At 26.3% G+C, this 18934-nt stretch overlaps 3 protein-coding genes across 10 annotated transcripts; 1 reads left to right on the top strand and 2 right to left on the bottom strand.

Annotated features, from left to right (window-relative positions):
• Positions 1–70: 70 nt before the first annotated feature.
• On the bottom strand, positions 71–14616 carry rho-4 (rhomboid-4). 7 transcript variants are annotated; one of them, XM_012290696.2, is made up of 6 exons: positions 14285–14613; positions 11934–12030; positions 3757–3835; positions 3442–3630; positions 2833–3155; positions 71–2757 (listed from the first exon to the last, which is right to left on the bottom strand). In XM_012290696.2, exons 3-6 carry the CDS (start codon positions 3814–3816, stop codon positions 2247–2249), a joined length of 1083 nt encoding a protein of 360 aa, XP_012146086.1. In that variant the 5' UTR covers positions 3817–3835; positions 11934–12030; positions 14285–14613; the 3' UTR covers positions 71–2246. The 7 variants fall into 7 exon arrangements, with proteins under 7 accessions (XP_012146086.1, XP_012146085.1, XP_012146088.1 ...); XM_012290695.2 differs by lacking the exon at positions 11934–12030 and having other exon boundaries at positions 14285–14616; XM_012290698.2 differs by lacking the exons at positions 11934–12030; positions 14285–14613 and adding an exon at positions 4422–4783.
• On the top strand, positions 7306–16328 carry Mks1 (Meckel syndrome, type 1). Of its 2 annotated transcripts, XM_076531793.1 has the most exons (5): positions 7306–7633; positions 13303–13996; positions 15073–15431; positions 15516–15694; positions 16213–16328. In XM_076531793.1, exons 1-5 carry the CDS (start codon positions 7557–7559, stop codon positions 16254–16256), a joined length of 1353 nt encoding a protein of 450 aa, XP_076387908.1. In that variant the 5' UTR covers positions 7306–7556; the 3' UTR covers positions 16257–16328. The 2 variants fall into 2 exon arrangements, with proteins under 2 accessions (XP_076387908.1, XP_012146091.1); XM_012290701.2 differs by lacking the exon at positions 16213–16328 and having other exon boundaries at positions 15516–15994.
• EMC7 (ER membrane protein complex subunit 7) lies at positions 16178–18684 on the bottom strand. Its single transcript, XM_003705548.3, has 4 exons — positions 18419–18684; positions 18001–18259; positions 17825–17899; positions 16178–17543 (listed from the first exon to the last, which is right to left on the bottom strand). The coding sequence occupies exons 1-4, from the start codon at positions 18625–18627 to the stop codon at positions 17415–17417; spliced, it is 672 nt and encodes a 223-aa protein (XP_003705596.1). The 5' UTR covers positions 18628–18684; the 3' UTR covers positions 16178–17414.
• Between the last annotated feature and the right edge of the window lie 250 nt (positions 18685–18934).

Genomic DNA, 18934 nt, shown 5'->3' with positions numbered 1-18934 from the left:
TTTATTTTGAGTTAATCACCTTGGCAAATAAATGGCTTAATTAATACTTGCACATTTACAAACATTTACATATATTTTCATTTCCTTTCTTTATTTAATATTCCATATTTATTACAAAAGTTACGCGAGATAATACATAAAAAGCATTTAGATGCGAAAAATCATATAAATACCAGTAACAAATATAATTCATTAAATGAGGTTCTTTATTCAGTTTCTTGTTGTTCAACACGGTTCGTTTATAATTATAACTCTTTTTTTATGCACAAACAACCCTGTCTCTTGAGATCGTCTCATTATGTCTAGTATGTAACATTTTCGTGAAGCAATATATTCGCTTCAATGTTCGTCTTTTACGATAGTTCTTAAACTAGCAGTTCATTTTAATATTTTAAAAAACATTTTTTGTTTTAAAACGTACTTCAGAATTTCTTCAACATTATAAAAACACACAACGCACACAATATGGTGCAACAAGGAACCTACAGTATTATTTTTTGCTATTGTTTGATTCTAAGTTTTAACATTACAGTGTACAAAAGGACAACATCTGTAAAAGGAAGGAACAAGCTGAGAAGGCACAGAAAGCTCTTTCGTTTCAATTCATATCAATATTCGTTTTTTTTCCTTTGATTATATTAACTAAAGTAACTTATAATTGTTGGCTTATTTATGTATAGAGAGATTATATTATCATTTATGGTTGATATTGCATTGTTGTAGTTGTATTTTTATTTTATGCATATTCATGAAATTTACTAGAAGAAATTTTTATAATCAATACAAATCATAGGAATAAAACATATTACAATAAAAAATAAAAAGTCAAAGTTCTTTTACTGTATGTGATAAACATAAATAACAATTAATAGTAAAATTAACTCTATTATTTCAAATATACACATTTTAGTTATATTAATATTTCTGCATTTAACTGCTATATTTCAAAATAATTACATATTTGTAATAAAAAATTCTGTAATATGTTTTAAACATTTTTAACTTTTGAAAGTTGCACATAATACAACACATTATGTACATATTATCTTTTTAAATTAGTTATACTGATAATTTATATTTTTTAAATAAAATTGAAATTACTTCTAAATTGATTTTTAAATACAATTTTTCTGAAATTTAATATTAAAATACCATACCTCTTTAATATTTACGTATACTATTAAACCTGAAGGCACATTTGATTATTAATTATCTAATTTCTTTTTTAAATCCACGTGAAAAATAGTATTGAAATATTTAATTTTATATTGATAAACAATTGATTAATTGTATTATAATTAATCAATATAAAGTATTTCTCAAATTGTTTTTTGTTTCATTTTCTTGTCGAAACATTGTATTTTTAGTTTAATGTGCCTTATGTGTATAATCAAATTATTTTTGTAATTCATTAGTAGTTTACAAATCAGGTACATGACATCGTGAATTATAAATACATGATACAATGAAATGCAGTAACTTATTACATAAAAGTTCTTGATAATTCTTTTCGTATGAATAATACTTATAATTTACCATAGTAGTAAAAATTATTTCTTGGGAACTAAATACTATAAGTAATAAAATATTATTCAAATATGTATACTGATGTTAATATGTTTACGGCATCAACAAAGTAATAATAAGAATAATTTATATAATATAATTTTGATCAATTTCTTCAAATTTTAGATGTTTCTTATAAACATATTTCATTCTATAACTCTTCTAACTGTCTATTCATATAGTATATAATTGTTAAGTAATTATTTATTAATAATTACTATTAATAAATAATTACTTAATTTTGCATATTGTTAATGTACTTATTCTGAAATAATCATTATTAATAAAATAATCCATGCTATTGTATTTCTAGAGAAAATACAATAAAAAAAATATCATATATTATTTTTATATAATGAATAGTATACATTATCGAGATGTTACAATTTATCACTGTTACTGTTAGCAGTCGTCTCTTTCATTTAATGTAAAGGCATTTTGTATCACAGATATCTAATTGTTTCAGATAATTGTGCTTATAAAATGCAGTTGTATATATATTTAAAAAAATATGTAATTTGTCGATTCAAATATGTAATAACCTTAATCTATCATATTTATTCGGTTACTTTTATGAAAAATTTCTGTCTATCTCTAATTAAAGGCAAGGTCATAAATTCTATTTACAGTAGAAAACAAAACACAAAAAATAAATACATGTAGGTTAATACTACTAACAACTACTGATAATAAGAAGTGTATAAAATATTCCACAAAATAGCAGCTGTCATAAGTACCGTGTAAGTAATAATACTGGCCCACCATACAACCTTTTCCCATGTTTTCACTTCAAGATTGCGAAGTACATTTATGCCTACAAGTAGGCCTGCGATAGCACCAGCAAAATGAGCGACATATCCAACTTGGTCATTGGTTTCTAATACATAGCGATTATATATTGCTTGACCAATGTCTACAGACGTCACAACAAGGAATACTAATAATTGCAAAACAGCAAACTCCATTTGCGACCAGTTCATTAAAATAGTTGCAACATGAGCAGTAATTAATGCATATACACCACCTGATGCACCTGCCAAATACACTACTGGATCAGACACCGATGTACCAAGAGATCCTGCAACTACTCCAGCTATGTATATGATTAATACTCTCCACCATTTATGCACCATTTCTAATGGAATACCCAACATTATTTGTACAAGTAAGTTTACTACTAGATGAAATACTCTGTTAAAAAAAAATCTTTTATTAATTTATCGTATAAAAATAATATTTAACAATAATGTAAAATAAAATACATACCCTACATGTACAAACATGTACGTCAGATACCTCCATGCTTGATACCTCTTATGTGGATTATAAATAAATAATGTAGCTGCTGGTCCCTCCACAGAAGGCGTTTTGTATACAATCACATCATACAAAAATAAAATAATTTCTAGCATCGATATAATTATCATGGCTAGTGCTGGAGGTTTACAGGTATATTCTTCTTCGTATTGTCCATCAGGATAATCACTGGAACGTGTCAACTGTAGAGAACTAGGTCTCTGTGGTACCATCGATTGCACATATCGTTGTACAAGATGACCAAAAACACCTTGCATGTCTTTCCTGTGAATCTAAAAACGAATAATTATATATTACGTATATTTGCACAAAAGAACTGTATTATTATAGTTGCAAAACTAAATCCTATTTACATTTTTCATTAAATACACATTGAGAGAATTATTTTAATTTAACAAATATAAAAATGGTGATTAATCTTAAAAAACATAGCACACTAACTGTTACATAAATTTTAATTATAAAATTGTTAAAAAGAACTAAATACTAAATAATAAAAATATAATTTAAAATGGCAATAATATTATGATAAATTAAAAGAAATAAAAATAAGGATACCATGGCTATAAATTCTGGATAGTCTAAGTATCCTGAGTCATCCAAATCTGCCTTACGCATGATTAGATGAACAACTCTGGTCGGGATATCATTAGAATAAGCAGAACTTCGTATCATAGCTCTCAATTCTTGATATGAAATTTTTCCATCTCCGTCCAGATCATATTTTTCAAATATAGACTTCCAATGCTGAAAGAATTAGTTATTATAATGTATAAACAAACAAATCTTTTATTTCTAATACATACATGTATAGTTGTTATGAAGGTTATATAATGCAAAACATATACAAAATTTATAAAAATTAATGCTTACAGAATTATTATATTGTAATGGTATTGTTATACCAGATTCTCCATCCTGAGTAGTCGTCATCCTTACTAGTTTGAAACCTCTATAAAATATAACAGAATATAACTTGACATTCACTACAGCTATTACTATTAAATGTTAGATTATACATTTTCACCACTATTTATAAATTTCAATGTTTTCCCACAAATCAAGTTAAATTTAAATATGCTTTTCAAAGACACATAATTATAAACATTAAATACAAAGAAGTTTTATTTACATAAAAAACAGATAAATATAAATATTTATTTACATTTAAATTGTTATATTCTATATCTTTACTTAAAAACCAATAAATTAGACATCAAATGCGTAAATGATCGGAGTAACGCCTATCCGTATACTGAACACACATACAATCACTTATCCAGTTTTCGAAGCTGCTTCGTCGACAAGATATCATCAATAAATTAGTCATTTTCACTGAACATTATCCTTTCAATAGTCTACGCCTACCTTATCTTATCAAATCAATGTACTATTAGGAAATTGATAGTGATAACTTAGGTAGCATTGATGACATATTCAATCAGTAATGTGCGTTAAATCTGATTGTTGTACATTGTATATAAACATACCTCATTTATTTATACAGCATTTATCAATAAATATTACAGATATTATACCTGAACACTTGACGGAAATCCGAATCTATACAATCACTTGTTTATCTTCGAAGAAAATCTTCCATTACTATACTATCATTAAACCAGGATACAAACGATTGTATCATCAGGTGGAACAGGATATGTTTGAAAATGCTGCACGCTTAAGACGCCAGCGTCGCAACAGGTGAACTCGACGGCCAAGTATCGTACAAATAGAAAGTACCGCAAGATGTTGCGGTATATGGTAGACTGTTGTAATCATTCTTTTACCGATTGTCAACGTAGTCTTTTACCATTTGTTAATCACATTTAATTTCCGTTTATGAATAATTTTAACCTTTTCGTGAATGAATTAACTTCTTTTTAATAATTTGTATATAATCGATCTACCGGAAATCGAATCTTTAAAGTGGCTGTATCATAATCACATTTTATCATGAAATTTTGTAAAAATGCAGCTGAATGTAAACAAAAATAGTAATAATATTTAAACACTAGTTGAAAGATATTCTCTTTAAAATATAAAAAAAGCATTTTAAATTACATTTAACATGTACACCCTCGTGCAATGTAGGTTTCTTGATCAGCACAACTGGAGGAGTGGAACCTCCCATGGAATCTCATCAATTTTCGGAAATTTGAAAACTTTCAGATTCTAAAATTGTTCAAATTCGAATTAAGAATTAAATTCTAATAATTTTTACTTCCAAATTTCTATACTTGCAAGTTTTGAAGTTTCCAAATTTTTATATTATTACCTAATTATCAAAATATCAAATTTTTAAATTTTCAAACTTATAAATTTTTGAAGTTGAAATTCCTAAATTCTTAAATTGTCAAATCCTAAATCCCTAAATTCTCGAATCCCATTTTCAAATATCCAAATTGCTTAAATTCTTAAAATTAAAAATCCCTAAAACACAACTTCAAGTCAATAGCTTCCATTCAGAAATTGATTAGAAATATTTTTATTTTTTACTTATTTCTGATGTAATTATGTATATAACAATAAATAATTTATTTTACATGGTTATTATTATTTTATCAATTAATATTTTTCATGTTTTTTTTTAAACTTGTTCAGAAGTTCTTTAAACTTCTTCAGAAGTAGCATTTCAATAAAATAAGGATATCGAAAATTTGGCTTAAAAACACTACCTGTAGTGTCACAAAATTTGTTGAAATATGAAAAAATGAATATACTTTAGAATCACTATTCTTAAAAATTGAAAGTGATAGAGGAGAATGGTTTTTAGATTTGCAATCACCGTATAAGACTCGGAAGAATTGGAGTTATATGGAACTGTAGAATGAGCCGTGTGATTATTCCATTTGCATTATGACTAATTAATCTTAAGTAATTACAAAGGAATCTTTCTCGTTATCAGAAGGAAATATGATAATAATCTGGAATTTCTTAAATAACTTGTAACGGTAACAAGAATCTCTTTTTAGTGATTCATCAAAGCTTTTTACTAAAATCACCAACAGTCACGTGTTTGCATTAGATATCTAACTACTTATCAATGAAATCTCCCATCACTCGTCACTGCTTTAAAACAAAGTATCACGTATATACATATATATATTTAATGGTGATCTAAATTACAACTGACTTTAAATGATTGTCAATTTATTTTAATTTAATAAGAATTTTGTGAAAGCTTTATATTAGGGAATTATAATTATTAACTCTGTTATAATAATCGGAATCATCAATAGAGTTTTCCAGTTTCTTATTGAATGAAACAATTTAAAATTTTTGTATTTTATATTTAGAAATTTGGTATTTCCAAATTTCCAAATTCCCAAATTTACAACTTTACAAATTTCCAAACTTCCAAATTTCTAAATTTCCAAATTCCCAAATTCCCAAATTCCTCAATTCCTAAATTCCTAAATTACTAAATTCCTAAATTCCTAAATTCCTAAAATTCCTATATTCCTAAATTTTTAAATTTCTAAATCTCAAGCAAAGTAAATTATGCTTAAAAATGTGATACAACAATATATTTCAAAAATTTTCTTTAAAAATCTCTCGCCCAGTATAACCTTTTCACAAAATTATTCAATTGAAATAAATTGTGTGCATCACAAAATTAAATGTCACTAGTAGAAGGTAGAATATATATTTACATATTTTAACATATCCCCTCTCAAGCAAAGGTTTTGAATCCGCTCTCGCAACTTACTATAAAAATATTTGTAGCCAATTTTGCAGAAATAATTCGCAAATATATTACGTCAAATAATAAAATTCAATATTTTTTGTCTGATTAAAAATTTATACTCATATATGCTTTTAATTTTTGTACATTTACTGCTGTTTTTATTGCATATAAGGATATCTTAAGAAGCTGACTCAACAGGATATGCGGATCTCACGATTATGTTTCAATCCTTATCTGATTAGCTGTATGATATTTTGCCTTTCATACATTTTGAAGCAATATATGAAATTGTAAACTTTTTTTACAGTTAAAACTAAGCTGGTATTTGCACAATTTTTTTAATTTTCTAATTCACAGAAAATAATTATTTTTTTATTCCCCAACATTGATTAGAAGTGCTCGATGTTTTTAGATTTACTGTTTTTCTTCCAAGAAAAAAATTTGAAAATATCGCTTCATTTTTCTGGAAATGCACTATAAAAATTCTTTAACAATGATACTTAATATTTTATGCTAGTATACCCTACTTTTTATTTATTCCAAATATCAATTATAATTTAAAGATCAGTTATTTTGCAAAGTACGTTAAACTCTGAAACATAATATTGTTATTAAAATTTTGTAGGTGCAAAGAGAAACATAAAATTTTATAGGATACCTATGAATATCCTGTAGATTTGAATTTTACCGCCATCTGAGATCACTACTGCCCTCTTCTTTTAATTAAATAATCTCTTCTTGTCTTTCTTCTGATTCGATCACTATAGTGTCCAATCAAAAACGTAGATACGTTTTCCTATCATATTCGAATAAACATTTCCGATACTTATGTGCAGTTTTGCTCATTTGTGTGTATACTAGTTACTAAGCAACAGGAAAATCGATAAACAATGCATTCGCATACAGTTACCGACGGTTGCCTTTCAGTTTGTCTTTTAAACCTAAACGTGAATGTTCGTTCCTAACAAATGTTTGAACCAACATGTCAAATAAAATACAAAAGAAAAAAATAGCTGCCAACTACAAAGTGAAAGAACCAATCAATAATTTTAAATTAAGGTAACGAAAGAAAAGTGAGATAACATTTTCCTGGACTTTTATTATTTTTCTAATTATTGACAATGCGAACAAATGTTTCAATTACTTATTTCATTTAATGAGAACAATTTAACAGAATATCTATTTACTTAATTATTATTTATAAATATAACTGATAATAATTAATTCCTCAAAAATCGTCTCGTCGATTACTCTGAAAAAACAAAGCAAGATATTTATCTAACAATCAATATAAATAAGAAGTTTGTATGAACATTTTCAATGTATCGCGATAATTTTATTAAATTCTAAAATCGATCGCTGTTTACTATAATTGACAATCGGCTATTTTATGCTCAAAATATTAAATATAACGTTTATTCGGGCATGTTCACTGAACTTTAAGCTTCAAATTAGTATAACATATGTATTATTTCACGATACTTTTATGTTATCTAATTCTGTCAGATTTTCCATGTTTCAGGTAAGATGGTTCTTTAACAAATAGCAAGTGTTTATGAACACCTGATGGTTCTTTAACAAATATTAATGAACAGATTATGTAATCTTTTTCATCAAATTTATTTTTATTTAAGCTTCAAATTGGTATGACGTAAGTGTTATTTTGAGACATTAATTTGCGTCAGACTCCGTCTTTTGAAATCGATCATTGTTTTCATTAATTGGTGACCGGCCATTTTATGTTAAGAATATTAACGAAGGGTTTATGTAGTTAAAAGTTGACAAATCATATTTATCAATGAGTTGAGCAAATTTAAATGTTGAAAATATTGATTATTGCACAATTTTATGAAAGAAATGTAAAAATTAATAAATAATAATCAGTCGTAAATATCGTCTGCGTGTTAATCTATTTTATTTACGAGATACGCACATTTATGTTTCCGTTTATCAACCTGTTTACGGTACAAACAATGGAACAGAGCAGAATACTTTACCGTTATCACGATCAGGTATAATCAATTAGGATCTTTACGCTAAGGTAAATATCGATTACTTTGAACAAATATGAATTGTGTATTATTTTTAAATATTCTATATTTTCACTATATTGTAAAATGACTGGACTATAACTCGGTCGATAAATGAAAACGTACTCTGCTAGTCAAAATTATAAGATCCTTTCATTTTTAGCTAGCTCACTATTATGGAGATATTTTTACCTTTTGTCGAGTCATGTAAGAATGCAAGGAACACGATACTATGAGAATAGATTTCGCAATTTTTACATGCATAATGAATTATGGCTCATTTTACAGAAGATAGTATTCGTAGGTTGGATAGAAGTATAGGTTAACTTAACAAAAAATTATTTATTAAGCTCAAAGTATTACATTACAGTTGAATCACTTTATTTCCTCACTGTCATAATTTAATAACTTTCATAATTATTAAATTATTGAACTGTCAAATATTTTGGATTCTTTTTAGAAATTCAATTCATTAGTAGTTTCCATACATTTTCAATGATATTTATATCAGTGTATGTGTCGGCCATTTTAAAATTTGGGTACTGTGATCCTTATTGTATATTTGCATTGTGATGAATAGAAGTATTGTCCTGTTAATTTGAATTAAACTATTAATTACATGATCTTTTGTAATGTCAGCAACATTTTTTTGTTAAAAAGCGTTTTGTCTGTTATGTTTTGTAATACTTAAAATTAAAATAAAATTTTCGTACCTTGGAATTTAATAAAAAAAAACTTAAATAAAACTTAAAACTAAAAAAACTGGTTAATTAAAAAAAAATAAATAAAAAACAACAAATTTTTTTAATTTGAAAAAAATAAAAACGATAAATCAATACTTATGCGTATTCTTTTAATATTGGAAAAACTTTAATTTAAGTTTCCAATATCAATATTTTAGTTCAAATAAATTATTTTAATTATTAAAAATTTAAGAATATGAAATGATTAGGATTTTATTTCAATGAACATTTCAATAATATTCAAAAAAATTTGAAATAATTATAATATTAATAATTTGTGTACTGAAAATAAAATTCGTCAATAATTTCTTAAAAATCCATATTTTTACTATACTGTTTGACAAAGTAGTACAAACAATTCGAAATTTCTTAATCAGCACGAATTTTCAATCTGAATTTACATCTTTTCACTTTGAATGATCACTGCGGATGATTCATTCACAATGAATGTGGAAGATGAAAGCTGGAGTATTTATACCAGTCCACTGGTCGAATTCATTAACATTATCTGCGTCTATTAAATCGATTCGGTAGATTTTGAAACAGAGTTCCATTTTCCTTTCTTAAAGAATACATTTTATTTTTGTATTCCATTCTCTTATTTGTAATTAAAGTTCTTAATGAAGTATTATACACAAAGTAAAATCAGCTAAATCATATTCATTTCGTGCGATTTAATATATACTAGTGAGTGTCTTTTCATTATGAATGATTCATCAATTCAATTCAGTTAAAGTAGAGAGTTCTACTCTAATTTTACTTGCTATTTAAGTCTTCATTTTGGATAAAATGCAAATGAGAATAATATCGGTATGCATAGTTACTTTAATTAAAATGCATTTTTTAATATTATGAAGATTAAAAGAATACTTACTACATTGGAGATTAAAAAAATAAAAAAGTCCTGAGACTATTGTGTAATTTAAGATTGTAAGTGAACTCATGGGGAACTCCAAACCTGTTGGAAAGTTGCTTGGGATTTCCCTAACATGATTGATGCAGGTTACTACGAGCAGTTAACAGGTCGTCGGAACCAATTTCTTTTCAGGCTGATGTTAAATAATTTGAAGATTTGAGAACTTAAAAATTTCCGATTTCAAAACGCAGAAATTTAGAAACGAGAGTTTTCGGGGAAATGAAAATTCCGAATTTCAACATTTAGGAATGTGGGAATTTGGAATTTTAGTAGATTTAGAAAATTGAGAAATTCAATTTTGGGAGCCTGGAAACTAAAGAATTTGATAATTTGACAATTTGGAAATTTGGTAATTTGGTAATTTGGTAATTTGGAGATTTAGAGATTTGAAGATTTGGAAATCTGAGAATTTAGGAATTAAGAAATTTTGGAATTTAGAAATTTAGGTATTTAATAATTCGGTAATTTTGTAATTTGGTAATTTGGTAATTTGATATTATGATTTGATAATTTGCTAATCTAGGTAATTTGATAATTTGGTAATTTGCTGATCTAGATAATCTGATAATTTGGTAATTTGAGAATATGAAATGCTACGTTGAAATATACTTTACTGGAGTATATTATATGGTAGATATTTTTTAAACAAAAATAGACCGACATTATACGACTATAATAGCAGAATATTTCAACAAAGTGCAAATTTCATTGTCATTTTTGCAAATATATCTGAAATTGAAACTGCGTAGCGTATAAGGAAAATTATTACTTATAATCACGTCCTTGAAAGAATATTGCAAGGTCATTGCAATCATGGAGCGGACACTTTGTAAATAATTGCCAAAATTATTTATATCGCCCACTTCAACCGTATCTAATCGTATGAGCTTTATGTATAATATCTATATTGCATTATAATGCAAATGCATAATACAAATTTACAATTATTTACAACAGAGTAGCAATAAACATAATGCTTGTTCATTAATTAGTTAAAACATTTACATTTAGATTTAATTACGCCACAAGAGAAAAACAAGTAAGATACATGGTAGATTTTTGAATTTTCCATATTAAATATTTTAATTGTTGATAGAAATGTATATTGCAAAAGGGTGTGCATTTTTGTGATATTATTTTCAATGTACATGCTATTTATTTATTTTGATCTTTAAAGGATTCATGTAACACAGAATTTATTTAATCAACACAAAAATTAATAATATATGTAAAGGAATAATATACGTTCTGAACGAATAGTGTAATAACATCCTTTAAGTATTGTTTATACAAGATCTCTCTGTAATTTCCCAAATGTAATATATGTGATTACAATGTTTTATAATAATTCGTTATAAATCAGCGTTATAGTAAGAGAGAAACAAATACACTATAAATATAGACATTATAACAGACATTGTAAAAAATGATTAAAAATTATGATTAGAATATATAGAACAAATGCACGAAATTCACCAGTACCGTAACGTAATATATCAATGTACATAATGAACAATAATAATTGAACATAATAAATAATGAATACAATTTTCAAATTCTTAAATACTGAAATTTTTTAATTTTTAAATTGCATTTTCAAATTTCTAAAATATTGAACTTAAAAATTTACTGCTTAAATATCAACGAGTAATATGACTTCTTTCCCCTACGTCTTAATTTCCGTTAATGAAGCCAACCACGTTCACCAAACACAACCGCATCCATTCCCCAGAAAACATTTCGCGACTCGGAAGTTGGAAACTAATACTGTAAAAAATATATCATAAAAGTTAGTAATCTGTACCAGGATTTAACAAACGTAATCAATCAATTATCCGATGATTTTATTACTAACAAGAAAACATATCGAACCGCGATACACCGATTTTAATGAAACTTATGTGAAAGATAGTTCTCAAGAAAATATTTGACACGTATTTTTTTTTATCGGCCATCGTTCACATTGAAGAGGTGAAAATAGCCCTCGAAGTTGGGGGTTGGAATCATATTTTTGGGAATATCTCCGGAATTAAAGAAGATAATTGGATTCTTTTTTTGTAAATTGTTCGTCTTTAAATAGGAAATTTTTGTGCGTAAAAAAATTTCAATAAACTTTATTTGTTTAAATAATATTTTGAAAATTTATAATTTTTGTTTAAATTTTTGCACTAAATGTTGATCTATTTTTTTGCAACTTCGTCTACGTAAACTATGGACAAAAATAGAGGATACGTGTTTTTGGAATTTGTTGTTTTTTGCAATGTTTATTAGATATATAATTTAAAATCACCTCCTATGAAGAGGGGCAATCAGCATTTTTATTAAAAATATCATTATTTTTACAAAAATTAACAATATTTTAGACATTTTATACCTCTTCATATGCCGTTACTTGATTTCTGAATAATTATTGTAAGCCTTGGAGGTATGAGCGTGACGCGGTTATGATCAACGCCGCGCCGTAAGGAACATAGGCTTTTATGGCCAATATTGTTAAAAAATAATTTAATTTAATTCTATTTTCTTAGTTTCTTAAAAAATCCCAATATTTCCAAAAGTTCTAAATATTTTATTTAGATTGAAGACTTTACGCCTGTACAGGTATAAAAGCAGTATTGGCCATAAAAGCCTACATACGTTTTATTAAAATCGGTGTGTCGCGGTTCGATATGTTTTCTTGTAAGTTTAATTCTCATTTTTGTAAATAAAAAGTTAACTTATTTTTATGTAATTGATACGAAAATTACTTAAAAATTTTCTTACTAATTTTATAATTTAGTACAATTTATTTAATGCAGAAGCACGATTTAAAAAAAGAGATATTTTCACAAAAAATCGTTGGTTAGAGCAGTTGCTAATCAACTGTCAGCGACTATATAATTAACTTGAATCGTTGAAACAATAGTAATGAAATAACTACTACTGTTTTGCCGGCTAAACTCGTGGCAGATCTGCTGATAGAATTAAATCCCAGCCATCTGGCAGAGATTGTTTCTACCTACTAAATTGTATTTTCCTTTCGCTTGTTTATTGTTACAGAGTCAAAATCGTACAGCAAAGGCCTTTGCTTGCAGACCTCCTCGAAAACGAAGGGGATACCAGAGACTCGAATTTTCTTGAAGAAGAGGATCGTATTTTTAGCTGGCAAGAAAAAGTCTTTAGTCCGTTTGAAGCTACTTTTTACAATGACGAGAGCAATTGTTTGACCGAACAACAAAAAATATATTATCAACAAATTAAAGAGAATGATATCCAAGGTTCTCAATTGTACACCTACACGCAACATGATTCTTATTATTTGGAGAACGAATTGTTGACCAAACCGTACAAGACAGAATTATCGATCAGAAATCAAAATGCATTGCCGGCCTTGCAAAATCGTAAACCTTTCCACGAAAGGTACAATAAAATAGTCGTGGATGATACACCTAACGAAACAAGGATTCGAACAAACCATTACCTTTATATGGAACGTACTACGATGTATGTCATGGTTGATTTATCTCAACGAGATAAAACCTTAACAAGTTCTGACGAAGATATGGAAACGGTACTATGTGTCATAATGTATGATGGGTTGCATAAAATTTTGTCAGTTGATCCTGATTTCACGAACGAGTATTTTTACACCATCACAAATTCCAATGGTGTTAAATTTAATTATTGGATCGAGCATGCTTCCGAGAAACAGTCGTCGTTAGAATTGCAACAACAACAAAATGAATTACGACGGGTGAGTTTATGCAAAATATACATATTCGAATTTGTCATTATAAACCGGTTTGTGTAGGTTTCAAATTTATTCAGTTTGTCTGCTCGAATATATGTATTTTATGTTTTAAATAAAACAAAACGATTCAAATACTTTCCAGATACATTTGAAAACAAAATATATTGCGTTCTTTATTGAACGTTGTGCTTAATACCGGTATATCGTAAGATTTAGAAATTTATATTACAATATTATTATAATATTACTTACATATTGGAAAACTAAAACATTATAGTAAGGTATACTTACCCTACATAAGAGATTTCGGAGATTTGTCTCATCACTCTTTGTGGATAAAACATGTTTCCTCAGTTTAACCAAAATTTGTCAATTACACCAGTAATCTTTTCATACTTAAAGAACTGTCACACTAAACTGATTTTGATTGTTTTATTTTACATTTTGTTAAGATGCATTTAGGGAACATATACATATTCATATTTAGTTGAGAATTGCTTATCATTTTATTGCACGTAAATTATTATAAGGTTTTACAAATTACTAATAATACCGACTGCGCGAATAAAGAACAATGAAGCATGTTACCCGGTGTGGTTTCAAAGCCCGACTGAAATTCTATAGCGATGAATGGCTGTTTCAATACTTCATATACATGGCTGTCGAAATATGTGTGTGTATATCTACACAAATATACATATATGTATATATACACGTACTTACACGTTAGTATTGTTTACACTGGTCGAGTATGTAGCAATAACTCATGTAATATAGAAATTTTCATACGATTTCTGACTATTATGATAATGCAGTTATTTTATAGGGTCGCTTAACGGTTTGTTACGTAAAAAAAATTGATCTTATTATAAAAATAAATATAATTTTGTAAATTATGCATTTCATATTACATTATATAAATTATCATTATAATGAAATATTGTACAGCATTTCTTAGTTTTTTAAAATCTTCACTTAATATCTGTGCAAAAAGTATACATAATTAACGCTTTATTGAATAGAGGAAGTTGTTGAAGATAATGTTATTATGATTCTAATTTTTACATAACTTGTTATAGGAAATTAAAAATCGATTAATGCATAAAGAAGCAGAAATATCTCATGGCATACAGTTGACATCATCCAATGTGCATAAATTTTTTATAAAATTAGACATCATCTCAGCTCATAATTTTTTCTTCAATGGACTTTCTGTTTCTTACCATATAAATTTGCCACAATATTGGAGTATAGATCAAAAAGATAAATTATTCGGAAGGACTCAGATGTGTAATTTAAAAAATAATTCTGCATATTTTAGTTATGCTACAGAGATGATGTTAGAATCTCAGTTAACAGATATATTTGAAACAAAAGATACTGTACCATGTTGGCCTAAATTATTGTTATCAGTTACATCATTCGATAGTTGGTCCAGGTATTGACTTTATTATGTATACCACTTTTTAAATAAAATAATACCAAAAAAATAAAGAATATTTGAAAGTAAACAATATTTCAGGTACCGCACAGAGGGCTATGCAAGTTTATCTTTGCCTGTATTACCTGGTTTATATGAATTTAATATTTCAACGTGGCGACCAACAGGAAGCATTATTAATACTCTTAGAAGATTTTTTACAGGTGGAACTTTGAAGTTGGAAGATATAACATACTGTAGCATTCCTCAAGGACATGAAGGTAAAATGTTAAATAAGTCACAATTAACTGTTACACCAAGTGGTTATATAAAATTAAATATGAATATTGTTCATCAAGCTAGTCCTACTAAAGATAATGACCAGTTAGAGTATTTTCAACGATTGAGTACAGATAAATTTATGACCAATATAGAAAGTATTTTTGAACAGTTTAAAGCAGCTAGAGAACATATGTTACGAATTAAAAATTTAAATATGTAATTACTCAACTGTAAATAAATTAGTAGCAGTAATAGATTTTACTTAAACTAAACAAAGAATAAACTGTGATATATTTTAACTTGTAAATAATTTATTTATATATTTAACATAATTGTATTATAAATATACAGATATAGAAATACCATACTTTCTTCAAACTTTTCTCTTACCTTTTTATTCATTTTATTATTAGTTATAATTATTTAATAATGCACGCGTCTTGAAAAATTAAAACACATACATAAAAAATGCGTAACAATACTTCATCAAACATAAATAATAATTTATTATTTTCAGATTATACAGATTTTGACATCTTCATATATTTGTTAACAGAGTAAAAAATAAAGAGAAATTTTATAAAGTTGTATGTTGTTAGACTGGATATTTATGCATTTGCAATATATCAGGACACAAAAAATATATAAATTGTATGACACATATAAAACAGTAAAAGTACATTTCAAAGTGTGCATAATATACAAAATATGTAAATTACAATTAATATGAAATATGCGAGTTAAATTACTTCGTGAAAGAAAATATTTTGTTTAAACATAATTGCATAAACATCCAAAGTCTAGTGTTCACAAAGAAATTGTTCTTATGAAAAATTTATTTATAATTTCAACCCTATTTAATTTGCGAAATTTTAACAAAACTTTATTTTATATTGATTATACTATACAGCTATTTTATAAAATAAGAATACATATTTAACAGTACATAAGTGTTTACTAATAACTATAAGTAGTTTATTTTCAGCTACGCAGTCGTATTTTTTGAATTGCACTGTTTTATATTTTACAATGGATATCTTATTAAATTTATAATTCAAGACATAATATAAAAATATGTTTATTTAAACTATTTTAAGATAATTGTAAATAATTATAACCCGAATTATCCTTTGTTCTTAATTAAAGAATTAGCATTTAATATATATTATTCTTAATAACTGCATCAAATAGATATTTAAATTAAATATAAGTTTACAGGAATGGCATTAGTGTAAATGTAATTTTAATATGTTTATACCATATTTTACTACGAATACGTTTTGTTAGGCACTGATTCGTACAGTACCAAATGATTTTGTATTTATATTTAATTTATGTATTTTACATTCATTTTATGTACGTGCAATTTTAATTCGAATTTTAATTAATACTTAGTATACAAACCATAAAAATTATTTTTTATTAACATGTTCCAAAGTGTATATAATTTTTTTAATTGCTTAAAATTTACTATTTTACAATAGCAATTTATAAAATATTTCTATTACATAACTTGTTAAAAGTTACGTAACAAAATTTTATATATTATATTTAATTATATATTAAAACAATATTTTGTATGATTCACTGCTATTTTTTCAAATATAAAATTACAGGAAAATTATTAAAAGTGAAAAAAAATTTGATACCTTCTAAAATGTAGCTAAGAACTAAAAGACTAGAGTAAAAGTGCAAACATGTACTCTAATGACATTTAAATCATTGTCTCTTTTTTGCAGCTTTTACTGCTTTTGATTTTTGCTTCTCTCCTCCAGAAAAATATGCAGTTATTACTTCTGACATTTCTGGTATATTATAATTGGTAAAATTATTTAATTGCTCCATTTCCTATAACAATAAAACACAAAACAGTATTGTATTAAATTTAGAGAATATGTATATATGTATAATATACATTAACCATTTAACAAAGTTATTATTCAACCAGAAAATAATTACTTCTTCTTTACACATGTAATAAAAAATATTTTTTCTGTAGTATAATTTGAACAAGTAGTATAAGTACAATTAAAAGTAAGAATCTTCCATTAAATGCACTATAAAACTTTGTATGCCAATTACTCACATGACAAGTTAACTTGTTAAAAGATCAATTCCTATTTACTAACCTTTCTAGTTTCAGGATCATTCATAATTTTTGGTATAATCATAATTAATAAGAATGGTAGTATCATCATCAATACCTGTGTAAAAATGAAAAAATCGAAATATAGGTATATGGTTCTATTTCGTATTATGTTTCTAAAATAATAATAATAATAATATGATATAACAAATTTCATACCATTGGATTAAATAAGAAGTCTGTTACTCTCCACTGTTCTCTGACTTGAAAATAGCGAAATGGTGTTAGTGGTCTCATTTTTAATGGGTATGGAACTTGTATCACTTGCGACGTTTGAATTAAATTAACTTTACGGGCTCTGAATTTTCCTTTTGAGTTAATTTCTACTCTTACAGGTTCATAAACACAATTTGGATTTACAACTTCAATTATGTAAGATCCTGAGGGTACATTTGAAATGATAAATGTTCCATCCTCCCTAAAAATATTAAAAATGTCAATAACAATTTTAACCTATCTGCAACTATAAAAATATTATTTAGTATAATTTTTATATTTAAACAAAACTCAATAGTATTTTCGTATATAACTACTTTAATTGACTGTTGGTAACTTAAGATGCATGAAGTATATTTACCTCAAAAAACCATAATGTTCTCCGCCGTTAGCCATGACGTGTGTCATAAGTTGCCATCCGTTTGAAGCTCCATTTTCCCATGGAAATACTTTTCCCTCGATAACATATAGTTCTGTTGATGTGTCTTCATCGTTCTCGGCAATTACATACTTATTTGATGTATTGACAATAAGAAAAAATAGAAAAATAACACTTTTGTACATAATCATTTTGTATACTTAGCAAGTTTATGTTGAACCTATAATTATTGACAGGTTGGTAAACTGCAAAATAAAATATTCTTTTCATGCAGTTTTTTACTAACCATTCCGAAATACATATATAATTATGTATAATTTTATTAACATACAAATAATGTTATAAAACGTATTTTAAATTTATCAAAATGTTTATGTACAAAAAAATACACAAACTTTAATCAATGAAAGATCACATTCAATTTGCGCATCGTGACTAATTTCAGGTGATTCCCCACCACCTTATTTTATCCTACTACTGTATGTTTTCCGTTTTTCT

The sequence above is a fragment of the Megachile rotundata genome, chromosome 5 (assembly GCF_050947335.1).
Source record: "Megachile rotundata isolate GNS110a chromosome 5, iyMegRotu1, whole genome shotgun sequence".
NCBI lineage: Eukaryota > Metazoa > Arthropoda > Insecta > Hymenoptera > Megachilidae > Megachile > Megachile rotundata.
The sequence above is the reverse complement of the archived record's forward strand: the minus strand, read 5'-3'. Positions and strand labels throughout refer to the sequence as shown.

Excerpts from the sequence above, each read along its gene's own strand:
- Mks1 (XM_012290701.2), top strand. The coding sequence starts at position 7,557 with ATGTCAAATAAAATACAAAAGAAAAAAATAGCTGCCAACTACAAAGTG. Across the intron at positions 7,634-13,302 it reads ATCAATAATTTTAAATTAAG|AGTCAAAATCGTACAGCAAA; the intron begins GTAACGAAAGAA and ends TTATTGTTACAG. Across the intron at positions 13,997-15,072 it reads AACAAAATGAATTACGACGG|GAAATTAAAAATCGATTAAT; the intron begins GTGAGTTTATGC and ends AACTTGTTATAG.
- rho-4 (XM_012290695.2), bottom strand. The coding sequence starts at position 14,337 with ATGTTTTATCCACAAAGAGTGATGAGACAAATCTCCGAAATCTCTTAT. Across the intron at positions 3,156-3,441 it reads ATCCAGAATTTATAGCCATG|ATTCACAGGAAAGACATGCA; the intron begins GTATCCTTATTT and ends ATTCGTTTTTAG. Across the intron at positions 2,758-2,832 it reads TACATGTTTGTACATGTAGG|AGTATTTCATCTAGTAGTAA; the intron begins GTATGTATTTTA and ends TTTTTTTAACAG.
- EMC7 (XM_003705548.3), bottom strand. The coding sequence starts at position 18,627 with ATGATTATGTACAAAAGTGTTATTTTTCTATTTTTTCTTATTGTCAAT. Across the intron at positions 18,260-18,418 it reads GAACATTATGGTTTTTTGAG|GGAGGATGGAACATTTATCA; the intron begins GTAAATATACTT and ends TAATATTTTTAG. Across the intron at positions 17,900-18,000 it reads ACTTCTTATTTAATCCAATG|GTATTGATGATGATACTACC; the intron begins GTATGAAATTTG and ends ATTTTTACACAG.